The sequence below is a fragment of the Sipha flava genome, unplaced genomic scaffold, assembly GCF_003268045.1.
Source record: "Sipha flava isolate LNK unplaced genomic scaffold, YSA_version1 2_pilon_pilon, whole genome shotgun sequence".
Classification (NCBI taxonomy): domain Eukaryota; kingdom Metazoa; phylum Arthropoda; class Insecta; order Hemiptera; family Aphididae; genus Sipha; species Sipha flava.
Genome location: NW_020272972.1, coordinates 986,460 through 1,002,451, shown reverse-complemented (window position 1 = coordinate 1,002,451; position 15,992 = coordinate 986,460). Strand labels below are relative to the sequence as shown.

The 15,992-nt window shown below is 30.4% G+C and overlaps 1 protein-coding gene across 1 annotated transcript; it reads left to right on the top strand.

Moving 5' to 3' along the window:
• The first annotated feature begins 10,031 nt into the window (after positions 1 to 10,031).
• Positions 10,032 to 11,585, top strand: LOC112686094 (cuticle protein 19-like). Its single transcript, XM_025558224.1, has 3 exons — positions 10,032 to 10,219; positions 10,507 to 10,626; positions 11,139 to 11,585. The coding sequence occupies exons 1-3, from the start codon at positions 10,196 to 10,198 to the stop codon at positions 11,376 to 11,378; spliced, it is 384 nt and encodes a 127-aa protein (XP_025414009.1). The 5' UTR covers positions 10,032 to 10,195; the 3' UTR covers positions 11,379 to 11,585.
• Positions 11,586 to 15,992: the final 4,407 nt, after the last annotated feature.

The following is a 15,992-nucleotide window of genomic DNA, read 5'->3' as shown; positions in this document are numbered from 1 at the left end:
TGCTCATAATACATCTATAATTATATATATTTTTAAAAATGTTGGTTTTTTTTTTTTATTCCTCGTCGACAACGATATAACACTAGTTGTGTACGTATACAGCTATGCGTTTCACAAACCGACACATTATAAATAATAAAAAAAAAAATGTTTGACTTTGATACGCTATCATAAGCATATAATGTCGAAGAACATTAGTTATAACATTAATATTTCCAATATTGGAATATATTATACACTCTTCTAATAAGTCTGCATCGCTTAATTCACAACACATATATGATTATGTAAACTAAACTTCAAAAACAGACAAATATATTATAGTATTTTTGAAGAATTTGAGTTTAATTATTGGACATTAATAGTTCATAATTATAATTATTGCCGTAATAAGGTTTAAGTTTTGATATCCCAAATAATTTTGAAAAATGTAATAAAACTATTTTTATAGGATAGTAAATCCAAATAGAGTTTCATAAAAATAATCATTGATTGCTAATCACATAAAATATATTGAATTTTGGTGAGAATGTTATCAAAAAGAGTAAATATTATTGGATGTTCTCAAACAAGTTATAGTAGAACTTAAAACTTTACAGAAGTAAACCTATTAAAAATCCATATTCAGAACCAATAAGAGATTACTCAATTATTATACCAATTTGTAGATAATATTTGTTTGATGATTGATGCAACGCTCAAACCACTCCTTCATTAGTTGTACCCTCATTCCGTATTCCACTATCCCTATAGTCACCACATTTATGTATAATAAGGCGTATAGGTAGTTTTTATATATATAAATATTTATTGCGTATTTAAAAATTATACCTCTTTTGTTATAAATAGATAAAAGTTATTTTTCATTTAATTCTCATATTTTAACTTAAGTGATTTCATATATTTTAAATTAAATACGAAAAATAGAATAGATTATTTGGTTAAAAATATAAAATTATGTAACCGTAGACGTTTAGATACCAATGAATTCTGAAACTCACATTTTAACTAGTATTAATTAATGATCTTGTAAAATAAATAACACTATACAGTAAACTAATCTCTATGAGCGCAGCAAAAATCACTGCCTAAATGAATGCATTCGCTATTTAACGTTTATCTTTAGTATAATTAGTCGTCACGTTAGATAAATTATCTTTTCTGAATCGATTGTCAATTTAATAATACTTATTTTAGGTTTGTATTATTTTGTATAACTGTTATACAACTACGATTATATAATAGTAGTGAATAATAGTATAATTTTTTTAACACTGATCTATTTACGGACTGTGATTGTAAGTCTTATAATAATAATAATAATAATAATTATTATAGTAATATGAAAACTCGGTCACCTAAGCTTTGCGAACACAACTACTATAGTAGTTGCGCGTACCAACAGGATCAAAGGACTGTAATAATTTTAAATAGTGGGTGTGCGTATTTTGTTTACCAATATCTGCTTTCAATATGTGTAAAAAAAAAAGTCTTAGGAATCTGAAGTCGTGTTTCACACATTGGTTTGACAAATCAAGCAGAGTGATAAAATCAAATTTTATACATAATATTGTAAGAAAACACAAATCATTGTAGTTTTATAGTTTATAGATTGACACATACGTTAAAACATTACGTTAAACATCGATAAAACATGATCGATTCAGGTTTTTGTTTCTTCTACAGCTTACATTAAAATAACGAGAACCACAGCACTATGCAATGGGTTATACTATTTTAATATGGTCCAGATAGCTTTTATCGTGATCAATAATTGTATTTTTCAAAATAATATTGAAATTAGTTATAATAATGATGATGATGAATTATTTGTAAAACATTTGTAATTGAGTAGAGTGCTATGGATGCATTGTAACTCGTTATCATACGACTAAATTATAATTGATTAGCTGAATTGTCCAGAATTGTTCGGAAGACGTTTTATTATTTTATATCAGACCAATTAATAATACTAAACAAAAAAATTCTGAAAATTTGAAGAAACTCGTCGTATATTATAATGATATTTATTTTAATTTAATTACATTGATATAATAGTATAATAAAATAGGTAATAGTTATGGTTAAAATAACCATATTAAACAAACTAAAATGTTTCCTAAGAAACCAAAAACTAAAAAATATATATCCAGCACAAGCCGGTTTTAACACCTAAAAATGAAAATTTTGAAAAATCTTTTCTTTAAGCACACCTGGTGTATTAAATGGAGCACTATGTAAAAATTCAAGTTCAATTGGTTTTTCGTCTTTGAGAAGATGTTCAGTGAAAGAATGTCGAGTTAATGGTATTTGAATCGTATGCGGTAGAAAAGTATAAAAACATACACGATCGAATCAATGTCATGTACTCGAGTGGTCGACTAAATGTTGACAGCTCGACGGGATTTTGCTCATCATTGATGGTTTAAAGTTGATACTCGATGACGACATAATAAATCCGTATTGTCGGTACAGTTCCTGTATTCCTACGTTTTTTTAACCCGTGTTTCCTCGGCTTCTCGGCCGCGAGTAATTAGAATACGAATCGTTACAGATGGTGGAGGCGGGAGGCTTGACTGAAACTGATACGCGTTTTCGACTTTATAACATTTCAAGCGTTTTGTTGTGCTAATACCAATATTAGAATCGGATGTACGCATTCGATCGACTATGTGAACAACAGACGACTACCGCGCGTTGCGTTTGACACCAAACCGAAGCATTTCGGCAACGACGAAACGGTCGTCATGAACGTATAAGACGCGCACAGGAGACGGGCAAGGAGAGGACAGCGCGGATATTATAAAAAACGTTCTCGTGTCGACTGACCACCGATTTCATACTGCCCGACTACCGTTTATAATAATATGAATACCCGGCTGTAAAACCTACCTGTACGTGCGCCGTGCGTTTGGTTTTATTTTTACTAATTTCCTCCCCCCTACCCCCTTCCTTCCTCCCATTGATTTTCGTCGACTGGTCAATTGGGACGCGTAATCGCGACTGTGATTAATTGTACACAAGCCGTGGGCATTCAAAAGTGCTCCTCGCGCACAAACAGTACGTTACAATGCACATTTGCCTGCTATGTTAAGGCGATACCGATTGGGCGAGGGATAAGAATACAATGTACACGCGTGACGAGCGAGGATATGTTCGCGGCCCAGGTGGCGAGACGACGCAAAGAGTTCGAGTTCGAATTATGCACCGCGCTTTCAGAACGTCATACAAACGTGTTGTATTTATACATTATTTTACCGTGTTTATTGGAAAATAAATCTTAAACGTTATACATGTAGACACGGGCGTATTTTAGGGGGGGGGGGGGAGGGGGCGACCCCCCCCCCCCCCTAAATCCGTATTTAAAGAATTGATTATATGTGAGATACACGTTTCAAATTTTTTTTTTAATGCGGATCATTTTATAACGAAATCAAATAACGCGTGGCTATGAATAATGAATGGTGCTTTTTGTCGGGTCCATACTTACTGAAAAATCATATAAAACACAAACGTAACTTTCAAAACACAGGTGTTAAAAAAAAAACTACACAAAAGTCGACTGTAAGTGGATCCGGCATTAGACGAAAAAAAAACCACAAACATTAAGGATTCACCGGATTTTAATATTATCAAAAATTTTACGTGTACATTTTGAGCCTGGATTAAAGAAATAATTTGATCCGCCCCCTCCCCCTCTCTAAAAGTAAGTCTATACACGTCCCTGAATGTAGATGTATTATGTTGCGTGCTGACCGCACGGAAACATAGTTCGATGACGGATTTTTCGTCCGGGCAACCGTGCGAAAACATACAAACATACACAGGGCGATTTTTTTCAACCGACCGTATCTCGTTTTCATGATTGAATTATGCCTTTTTCCGGATTCTGATCCATTGAAAATCTTTGTCGAAAACGGAAAAATTATTTGCGCGAAAAAAAAAAATAAAAAATGGCACTTTCATTTAAACGACAAAAGTTGATGCCGCCCCACAGTACACTCCTTAATAGGTACGAACAATCTGTGCACTGGAAAATGTATCCTGATAGTACACATACATTTTCCATAGATCAGAATTTCAAAAAAATACGTTTTTTACGCGAGCGTAGGGGAAAAAAATGATGAGCATGCTCAAAATATTATCGTGTACACACATTTCTACGCGAGTATACTTATACACACGATTCACCGCTCGTAGTACGCCGACCGACCGTGGTAAAAACGATGCCGCGACGACTGGTGAAAGGTTCGAATTGCGATCGAAATGATTTGTTGTTGCACACCGACGAGGCACGCGCGTGGAGTTCGATTTTAATCACCGCCGCGTTGCCGTTATCAGTGCACGCGCGTTGCGTGTGTTTTTTTTTTTTTAAAATAATAGTGCGCTACATTATTTACTCGAGTTCGCACGGCACTGACGACTGATTGAAACTTTTCGATCGGGTCTCGTGACCGACCGCAAATTAAAAACGCGGATCGCGATATAGAAGAACGCGCTACGTAACTGAACAGAAGTAATATTTACGTGTCTTGAAATATTGTTGAATTCGATTTTTGAGATAAAAAATTAAAACGTGCGATGATGAACTCGAGTAGAACAATTTGATATCTGCTATCGAAACCATCATCGTACAACTAAACCGATTGGTCAGTCCAAACAACAATACGTTACAAACCATTGACAATAATAGCAAATCACCGTTTTCGATATCGCAAAAAGCGCTGGTTTGATGCTTGTTGAAATGTGTTTAACTTTACCCCGAGAAGATTAACTGCTTTACCATGATACTTCGTTTATGCGAATGGCGTTCGAGCCAGAATATCTTACAGGTTATGTCAAAACGTTGTTGTAAATTATTCGTTTTAGATTATAAAGAATCATCTAGAAAAGAAATCTACTCAACCCATTTTAAGTATCATAAAAAACATATAGTATTTCTAAAATTATACCGTTTAACATAGTATTAAAATATTATATTTTAGTTCATTACGTCAGTACGTTTATTTATTTAATCTGTGTGTCACCGACACGTTTCTGCCTAATATTGTTGATAATTTTTATTCGTGCGGTTAAAACAAAAATTAAAAGTTTGTTTGATTTTAGTAAAAATTATTTATCTTTTATCATAACACGGAAATGATTACGACCGGAATGAGTGACCTAATTTTTCGACATATCTATTATAGAGCGGGAATGAAGGGAAATGAAACATACATAGGTGTACGGATTAGATAATGTAACAAAGCCATTGATGAATAGTCTAAGAAAAGTAAACCATAAATATAATAGTAATAATAGTAATAATAATAATAATAATAATAATAATAATAAACTCAATATATAGAATTTTAATTTTTAAAAAGTGGCTGATTTCATTGCCACATAAGAACGTAGGAGATTACGAAAATTAAATTTTTCATAGTTAGAGAGACCCGTATTAATTTTGAATATTAAAAAATTTTAAGAAATTCATTGAATAATTTGAGAAATGCATTATCAGGAAATCGATTTATGATTAAATAATTCATATTTAAAATCTCTATTTTATTAATTAATAATAATTTGTTTTGACACTAATTATTGGATTTTAATGGAAGTATTAACATATTCATAGGGTTGTGATAATTTTGCATCAAAAGTTTCATATAGTAATTCATAAGATAATGGATTGAAATTTAAAAAATACCTTTTTCTTTTTGTTAAAAGTTTTTTTTCATTTTAATGAAAAATTTAAAACAAGATTCAGTGAATTGCGAATAGGAAATATGTCAAAATGTATTTAGATTTGATTCAAATTTTTTCCATTGAAAAAAGGTGTTGAAAATAAACTTTACTTAAAAATAATTCTAACCCTTTTTTCGTGCATATAAAAAATATTTTTAAATTGAGCTAATTTTAAATACTAAATTTGAAGTTTCATTGTTTAATTGAAATCGTTTGATTGATTAGGTTTCTAAGATTTCTTTTAAAACGTATCATACTCAGGCTAGTTATTATTATTTATACGCTTATCGATGTTATCATGATTTTGATTTGATTTTACCTAACGATAATTCACTGTCTTACACCGACCTTCACTAAGAATCATTTTTCTGAATGAAATGATTTATCATTGTTTTGAAATATATACAGATATATAATAATATGACTAACTAGATGAAGGTCATTATAATTGTTCCCAATGTTTTAACCAAAATTTCGACATTTTATCATAAAAAAGAATGATTATGGTTAATTATTTTAAAGTTACATTTTGCATCATGTAAAAAAAAAATATTGAGAACAATTTTACAATCGACTTAATAATATGGACTATCTAGAAAAACTGAATAGAAAATTAGGTTGGTAAATTGTTTTTTTTCTAAGGAACTACCATAGCCTTCTTAAATACAATATAGATATAATCTTAATTTTTCTGTATTACTTTGTAACGGCGCGATGTGTAGGCAATTTCTGTCAAATTTTATTTAACTATAAATTACTAATACAATATGATAAATGGTCTTATTAAAATGTCTTCACAAGTTATTTTATGCGTTTGTGTTTTTTATATTATACTAGTTAACTTTTAAATTTGCATATCGTTTGGCACAATGATCAATAACCATTAAAATACTAGAGAATTTAAACTTTAAAAAAATCTTCTATTTTTGTAAGGTTTATTATTCTGACAGGGTCTTAGTAATATTAAAATAAGTACATGGTAAATACTTAAAAGTAATATTATAACTGAATCAATGATTGCATAAACGTTACAAGTCATATTTTTTTTAATAGAATAGAATAGAGATATTAGTAAAATCGTATACTAACCATGTGTTTCTATGTGTCTAATGTAAAAACACTGATTATTTTAATTTATCTACTAAAAAAAGTATAGCTTAAGATATTTTTACACTAAACGCATAGTAACACGTGACTAGTATACATTTTTACTAATATCTAAATTTTATAAAATATGTGATTCATGAAGTTTCTGCAATCATCGATTTGATTGATTGTCAGTAATCCATAGTGAGTTTAAAAGCAAGTATTCTATAAATAAATATGTAATAAATAATATATTAAATAAGTATTTTTATAGATATGTTTTCTATAACTAAACTCTTAGTTATAAAATCTACTATATACACCCGTAAAATATTCGTTTATCAACTCATATTACAGAAATGTATAAGTGATCGTATCACATACATACCAAGTATATTATAATAACAAATAATATTTTAAAATAAAATTAACTAGATGTAGTACGATATACTTGAAAACAATTTTTATTAATTTATGTTTGATAAAAGTTTGATAATATTCATAAGTATATAGGTACTTCTTTGTGATCAGTTCACAACGATATTTATGTCGATACATGATTATTATTAAATAATATTAACAACATTTCATACTTTCCGAATTTTTCTCTTATTTTTTATAAAATCATTGATTTTTACTTATAATTAATACATTTTTTATTTTGTGAAGGTTTTTAATATTTTCATTATTCAACCCTATTAAGTTGTATTTTTTTATTTTGTTTTCTCATATTGTATTTTACTCGAGATGAACTTTTAATTGTTATCTCTATACAACTTTAAGTTGTTAGCCAAATAATTAATCATTATTATATTTTTATAAAAACGTATTTATTATTATAACATACAATTTTATTGTCATTTTTTTTTTCGATATAACTGCTATAAAATGTTTATAAAATAAATGCATTAATTTTCAAAATATTACGTTTTATTATTTAATTATTTAATTTGTCATAATATTAAATATAAAATCAGTGGTAAATAACTGTTTTCAAAATGATTATTTTTAAATTTTCAATGATAGTGTATAAGAATTGTGTTTGTAAATTTTTAAATATTTAATAATTATAAGTGTCGTTAGGAATGACTTACAAGTCAATAGAAGATACACCCGAAATATAATTAAAGCACCATTTTCCTACATGGATAATTCAATGATAAACATTTGGATAATTGTTGGATTTACTTCCACAATTGTAAAATTTCAATAACAATTTTTTTGTAGAAAAATTGAATGAGAATTTAATTTAAAATTTATAATAGAAGTTAAGACAAAATATTGTTATTAAAATTGTAATTGTTCATAAGATTTTATCATAAATATAAATTTCAATTAAATTCCTTATAATTCGTCTTCTTGATCTTCGCTGATTCGGAAAAAAGCATTTGGATGATATGTTTCAATTTACATTAATATCGTTGTTTAAAAATATGTAAAATATAAAATTGTATTAAACATTACATTGGATTTTTCACGGTGTGTAATTCATATAATATTATAATGTGATTGAGCGAAATTTTGATCCACTACTTGATTTATACGTCTGCTAGTTTATTTTAGGTGATAAATGATTATAAAAATGTCATTATTTACAATATTGAAAATTAGGCAAAGGACACAACTGGATCATTTCGATCCAGTTGTTTTTCGATTTTTTCCACTGTTGGTTTACTAAAATCTGAAAGCCTTAAGAAATAATGTTTATCTTGTCCACCAAACATTAATTATACTTCTTTCAGATAGAATTGATGATGTTTTCTTTGTGTTTTTTAAATCCAATATGGCCATTTCCAAACTATTTTACCTGGAGTAAAAAAATTTAAATATTTGGTTTGATCAAATTTATTTTCTGAAAAAAATATTCTAATTATTGTCCTACCATTCGGTATGATTAAACGAATATTGAATTAAACACATAGTTTATTACCATATACAGATAATTGTTCTTAAACCGATTTGTAACTTATTTTATAATTCGCAAGAATTTCGATGCGTTTTATGCCAGTTTATTTATTTTATTTTTTTTATATTTTTTTTACTTCAATTTATTTACGGGTTGAACTCCTTTCTAAAGGCACATGTAAATTAATAGTTACAAAAAATACTTAATATACATTTTATTATAACAATATAATGTCAATAAAATGTTTTAATATACTTAAATGTATCTACGCAGTGGAAAACACGTTATAATTGTTACGTAATCGTCGATCAATGAATAAAGAATAATGTTGAACAATTAAAATAATGTAATATCGTTATTTGATGCTTACGCGCAATTAAATATCATATATATATATGATAGTAAATAGTATATACATACGTAATATGTATTATATATGTGCAAAGACCTGTATTTTAGGGGGTACTTACAATACTTTTGTGCCCTATCTTAACGAAATATGGAGGTATATTTAATAAATTATAATGTATAAATAATTAATTACTTAAACATAACTTCCGTTTTTATTTAATATTGTGGTAAACTAGTCTCAATGAATATATTTTTGGACCTAATATATTTTTCTTAGATAGCTTTAATTATTTATGATTTGTACTTTTCTAGTCAACTGTAGCTGTTATCGTTTTAAGTTTTTGCACAACAGTTTTAAACATTTTGTTTTTATTTTTTCTATTACGAAATATAATTTATTCTTTATCAAATATTTTTGGAATAAAATACATTAAATTTAAGCAACATCAGTTAAAATACAAGCCACTTACTCTTAGACTTAAATTGTACGGCCTTAAAAAATTTTTGGGGGGGGGGGAGCGTCTGGTCAAATCGTACATCATTGTGCGTACGCCTATGATATATAAATATGAATTAAGATGTTTCCTATTTATATAAATTACTTGAATTTTGAACGTTTTCTCGTCCAACCTCGGAAAAATTACTAAGTAGTAATTATTTCAGTTTTGATTTCGTGAACCTTGAAAGACTTCGTAAAATAACATCTCGTAAATATGTAAACGACCTATTAATCGACGAAACCAAGAATTACAAAAGCTAAAACAGAATCAATGCGTACATAGTTGATACCGTAATATGGCGGTGGCGACAGTAACCGCTGACCTCATACAAGCGCCACTGCAGACGATAATAATTATTATTCTGATTAGTAATCGATAATTTTCGTCAGACCAAACTTGCCGGAGCATAAATGTAAACTCACCACAGAGGTTAACAAAACATTGAACACTCTTCTGTAATGGTTTAGGTGTGTGTTGTACTACGCTATTGCAACACGTCCATTATGGTTTCGGTTTTCATATAAATACCCGACCACGGTGGTGAACATTTATCAGTTCATATCGATCGTTTTGCTCGTTCTGAACAGCGCTTTTCCTGATATCAACAATCACTCGCTGAACGCTTATGATGGTGAACATTGTATTACAAGTGAGTGAAATGCAATCTGTTACGTACCCGCGGTGTAGAAACATGTGTACGGGTAGAAAACGCTGTACTGTAACTATAACTATAATTTCGCTCGTAATATTTATTAAATGTTTAAATGCGTTTTCTATCCAGTGATCGAATGGTATAAAAATAATGTGCGTTCGATTTGTGTTTGAAAACAGTTATATTTCGACCGGAATGATTATTCTCAAACCAAAAAGCTTGCGGGGCAGTTTACATTCCACTTTCTAATTGTAGTCAACATTTGTATTTATTATAATTTACAGGTCGCCGTGCTGGTGTTTACCACCCTTGTAGCTATAACTTTTGCGGAACACGACGCCACATCTTACGCTTTTTACCATCCGAAATTCGAACACACTCATCACGATGGACACGATCATTACGTAAGTATACAATCATTGTTCATAAATATATATATATATATATAAGGTTCGGACAAAACGTGTTCGGCCGGAAAAAAGGAGAAGTTTAATTTCAAGCATGTAGACTATTTCACGGCTCCGAGAGGGTATCAAAAGCGAAACAAAAAACATTGGACCACGTGGGTATAAATCAAACGATGCATCGCTCGGACGAAGGGGGTCGCCCATGAGTCGAGTCTTTCCACTGCAAAATGACCGTTTCGATTTCCGTAACCGAATCCAATCTTGCGAAAACCGAGGGCCGAGTTACGCCACAGTCGTGGAACTAGGGTAACGTAATCGTTCGGGGGTCCTGGATAACGGTGTTCCTTCGGCGCGCAATCAAAACATCCTCCACTGCGGGGGAGGGGGGAGGGGAGAGAATTCATCCCCGGAGAGCGGCGCAACCGGCCTACTTGGGCCCGTTTGACGGGCCCGACATGGTAACCGGTTGGTCGTATTCACGTTCTCGGTCGACCGCGTTCTGTTCCCAGGCACCGCCACACTACACGTACAAGTACGGCGTGAAAGACCCGCACACCGGCGACCACAAGCACCAGTCCGAGCACCGGGACGGCGACGTGGTGCACGGCGAGTACAGCCTGGTCGAGCCCGACGGTCGGGTCAGGAAGGTGACGTACACGGCGGACAAGCACAACGGCTTCAACGCGCACGTGCACCACGTGCACCACGCTCACCACCCGCAACATTACGGGCACCACGGAGACGAATGAAGAAACTGTAATGCCGACGGCAACAGCAGCACATTCGCGGTTACGTCATGTCGTACCGCGGTAGCACCGCAAAACTGGTGCCAGTTCCGTCTCGTAATATGTTTCTCCCGTTTTTGTTTGCTACTTTTATGCACCCTGTTTGTATGCTGTCTTGTTAAATTCCAATTGAAAAATCAATAAAACAAAATCCATGCCTTTGTCTTCGAATCCTCTTGTTACATCATTTCAATACCCGGTCACGAACGTCTATGACGGCGATATGGTTTACGGTAACGGTGTTCAAACCTAATTCACCAGAACTCTTTCGACCGATTGTCGGTCGGTTTTTGAGTCCAGTCGTCCTCGAAATCATCCTCGAATGGGCACACAATAATGGCCAATTAGTATGTACGCTGAAAGCTAGACATAAACTCTGCGATCCGTTAAATTAAGCGTCTTATCATCAAAATCGAATTTCTTCTGGAAACATTTAATTTAAACAAACCGTGATCTATAGCTCGTAATTCGGTTGAATTACCCGAAAGCTGAATTACAAAAATAAAAAAAAATACAATCATTTTGGAGTCAATACTCTTAAAATAGTTACTAAATATTATGAATTATAAAAATTATTAAATATTTCTGATTATATAAATAAAATAGAAGATATAATTGAAAAGTTTGTTTTTTAGAGTAGAGAGATAAGTAGATTATTAATATCTGCACGTTATATTATATATTAATACTCTCTTGAAAAAATATATTATTTAGTGATTGTTTTAGAAATGTCAATAACTTTTAATTAATTATTTATATATTAAATAATACTTTGTTATTGAATTACATCATTTGAAACCAATAACATATTAGATAGTGAATTGTTTTTTTTACCACTAAAGATTAATGAAACCGTTCAATTTTTTAAATCGGTTTATTGGCAGTAAATCATCAAACATGTAAATTATGGTGATTCTTTGGTTCTTGCGTTGGATTTCGCATTGATTGCCAAACTTTTTATGGATTTAATATACATTATATGAAATAAATCATTCAGATGTTCCAATCGAAATTTTGCAGAAGGCATGAAATCGGCTATAATTTAGTATGAAGGGATTTGAAATGAAATCGAAAATCAATAGTGGAAAAAAAAAATATATTAGACCGAATCGTAGCACTAAATCATGGTACATACAATAAACAGTTTTTAAAACCAAAAATTGTTTGTACGTACTGTACATTTCATGTTAATATTTGGTGAAAATTATAAAATGGGTAATAAACAGTATTTAAGTTGGTTGGTTATTGACACTTACAAACAAAAATGATTTTGATCTATAAAATTAATTAAAGTTGGTTAATTATTGGCACTAACAAACAAAAATTACTTTGATCTACAAAATTCAATAAATTTGGAAAAATAAAAAGTTTCAAATTACCAATGATCGAAATGAAACATAAAAAAAATATATTAATATTACTTGAATATTATCAAATATCCCAGGTTTGACTGCAAAAATGTCCGGAAGAACCAAAATCTATTGAAATTATATCAAAATTATGAAATTAACCATTGCGAAGTACAATTTTGTATTGTGATTTACGAATTCCACAACATTTATTAAAAATAGTAAATTAAACAATATAACTATAGGTACTATAAATATGTCCAATGTCATGAAAAAAATAAATAAGTGTTAAAATATTATTTCTTTGAATATGTAGTAGATGGGTAGGGTCATATAATTATTGTCGGGAAAACACAAGTAAAATACAAGACTATAACTGTGTAATTTTGCGTAATTCGATTGCCCCAATTGTAAACTGAATCTTATTTGTGATTAAAATAAGTTTAAAGTTATTTTTTAAAAGACACTGTTAAGGGAATAAAAAGTACAATAAAAATGAACTTGTATTACAGTATTTAAAAAATCGTAATGAAAAAAAGCTAACTATAACGCTTTGTACAGTAATTTGCATGCATATCAAATAAACAACTATAAAATGCAGATCAATTAGTGTAATAACAAATCTCTTACAATGTCGAAAAAAAATAAATATTTGCCGTATTATCCACACACCGTTTTGGCTACTTACCATAATCACTATCGCCGTATATATATATATATATATATATATAAATAGGTACACCCAAACAAGATTTATTGACGTGAAAAAAAAATTAAAAATTAAAAGTATGCTCAACAGAACAACCGCAGTAGGTATACGATGACGTATGGTAAATATATTATAAATAAGACAGACGGTACGTTTTTTTTAGCCTTGACTGAACCACGTGATGATAATAAATGAGACGGTTTGTTTACGACGTGATTCCGTTTTTATTAACCCAGCCACGAGTTCCGTCGACGATCACGTAGCTTAATTTGCCTACGTAACTGATTGAATCAACATACACACTCAGAATAAAGGGAAATTATGTAGCGCATGTGACGAAAATATAATGAATTTGTCGTAGTTATCGCTGTAACAATACGTGTATTACTGTATGAACTGCATTATGAGTTGTAATGAATTATAATACGATGAATATTCGTAATTTATAATACACCGTAATGATTAGATGTTATATAGTTACACAATTTCCGTATCGACGTTTAGGAGCTCTAATGGTAGAACTGCATCCCCGGTACACCGTTTTATTTTTAAACGTATTGTTTAGCTCTACGCACTAACGGTACTAGAGTAAACGCATCGAAAAATCCAATAATTTATTTTTAGAACGAGTTACAGGGAACGATTTATTTGTCTGTATGACATAAAACATTATGTCATTTTGACGTTTTGACGGGTGACAAAAACGCGTACATATTGTTTTCAGACATTGCCATATGTGTAGTATATGCGTTCTTCACACAACTTCAGTAAAAAATCCGCAACAAATGAAGGAGTGAACTTGATTTTCGATAATAACCAATTTAATAAAAACAAATGCAATTACACACTTTACAATATCACACAATTTATCAGAGAACGATATAATAATCATGGTATTATACAAATGCAAAAGTTATCAAACTAGATACATAATAGTTGTGCAAGTTATCTTTCATGATTTGTTATTATGACACGATATGTCACGTATTTATTTATTAATTTTATGTCCTAACAATTTTCATATTATCGTGTTTTATGCTAAAAAAATTATGCTTATCTACCTAGTTTTAAGGATGCTACTTTACTAAAGGGGGTTTGAACACCTCCCTCTTACCTGCGCCACTGAGCATTATGAATTTATTTTAAAAGTAATTGAAAGTTTAAAGGAGATAGATAAAATTGTTGTAAATTATCAATAACTTATTGATGTAAATTTTTTTTGATTTTTCGATTCAATAAGAAAAATATTTCAAATCAAAACACAACTCAATTATTGTACACAACCATTGTTATACAATTAATAATTATTCGATTGCATAAGTATTGTATTTTGTTTTTTTGTAATTCGATTTATTCTCAGTATAGTTTACGATGCATCTTAATAAATATAATTATAAATTGATTTTTCTTCAAATCAACAACGGAAGAACATGATGATCGATTGAGTTTTATTTTTGAATTTTTGATTATTTGCATGTTTTTATGTTTCCAGGAACAAATCAATAGTTTCATCACTGAAATTGAAAATCCGTTATCTGAGGTCCTTTTCAACGTCCGTTTTTTATGTCCCTGTAATATTATCAGCGTAGTGCGAATATTCTTATAAACCGTTCATATATTGATAAAATAATATCGAATCATCATTATCATCTAATTACAAAAGAAATGGCGAATTATGTGGTATAACGATTAATATTATTTAAAATTATTTTGTATTCTAATTTCATGTGTCCTGAAATGATAACACGTTTGTAATCGATTTGGTAAACAACTGAATAAAAGCCCCATAGAATACCACTGGAAATTGTGATCCATTTCGACCTAATCAAAGAATTACGAGTAGTATTTGTATTATGACCAACCTCATTAAATTTAATGGTTCATTTTTTTCTATTTTGTCGACAAAGAACACAACAACTTCTTCTTCTTCTTCTTCTTCTTTTGGCCTGTTAATACGGACCATTGAGGTCCTTTGTCGCTTCTACAATCCTTCTGAACGCAACAACAGTTACATAAAAATACGACCATTATTGATAATAGAAACCCGATTCAAATGTGTTAAGTGTTTTAAGCATTTCTAAAAGTCGTATCATTTAAGTACGATTTTTTTTTTTTTTTTTAATTATTTTCAGAATTTATTTTTCGGCAGAACATTAGGTTCATAAATATTCGTCGATCATCATTTCATGCACCGTGCTTATAAATTACGTAATTTATAAATAATATGTTGCCTCAAGCGTCGATGTGTAAAATTCGTCAAAAACCACTAAAGACCTTAACATAATATATTTCTAATTATAATCAGTGTTTTGTTCTGATTGTGTTGGCGGATGGACCGCAAATGCACCCACCGCAGAACCAATACACCTAAAACTAACGGCCCTCTTATAATAACATGTGTTTCATATACCTATATGTTTCGAAATGTTTTAACTCCTGTTTGGTTATTAGCCGTTGCACATAGAGCCGAGCACTATAAATACTAAATATTAATTGTCCTACTCAATCAGTATCAGTCCG

Excerpts from the sequence above, each read along its gene's own strand:
- LOC112686094 (XM_025558224.1), top strand. The coding sequence starts at position 10,196 with ATGATGGTGAACATTGTATTACAA. Across the intron at positions 10,220-10,506 it reads TGGTGAACATTGTATTACAA|GTCGCCGTGCTGGTGTTTAC; the intron begins GTGAGTGAAATG and ends TATAATTTACAG. Across the intron at positions 10,627-11,138 it reads ACGATGGACACGATCATTAC|GCACCGCCACACTACACGTA; the intron begins GTAAGTATACAA and ends TTCTGTTCCCAG.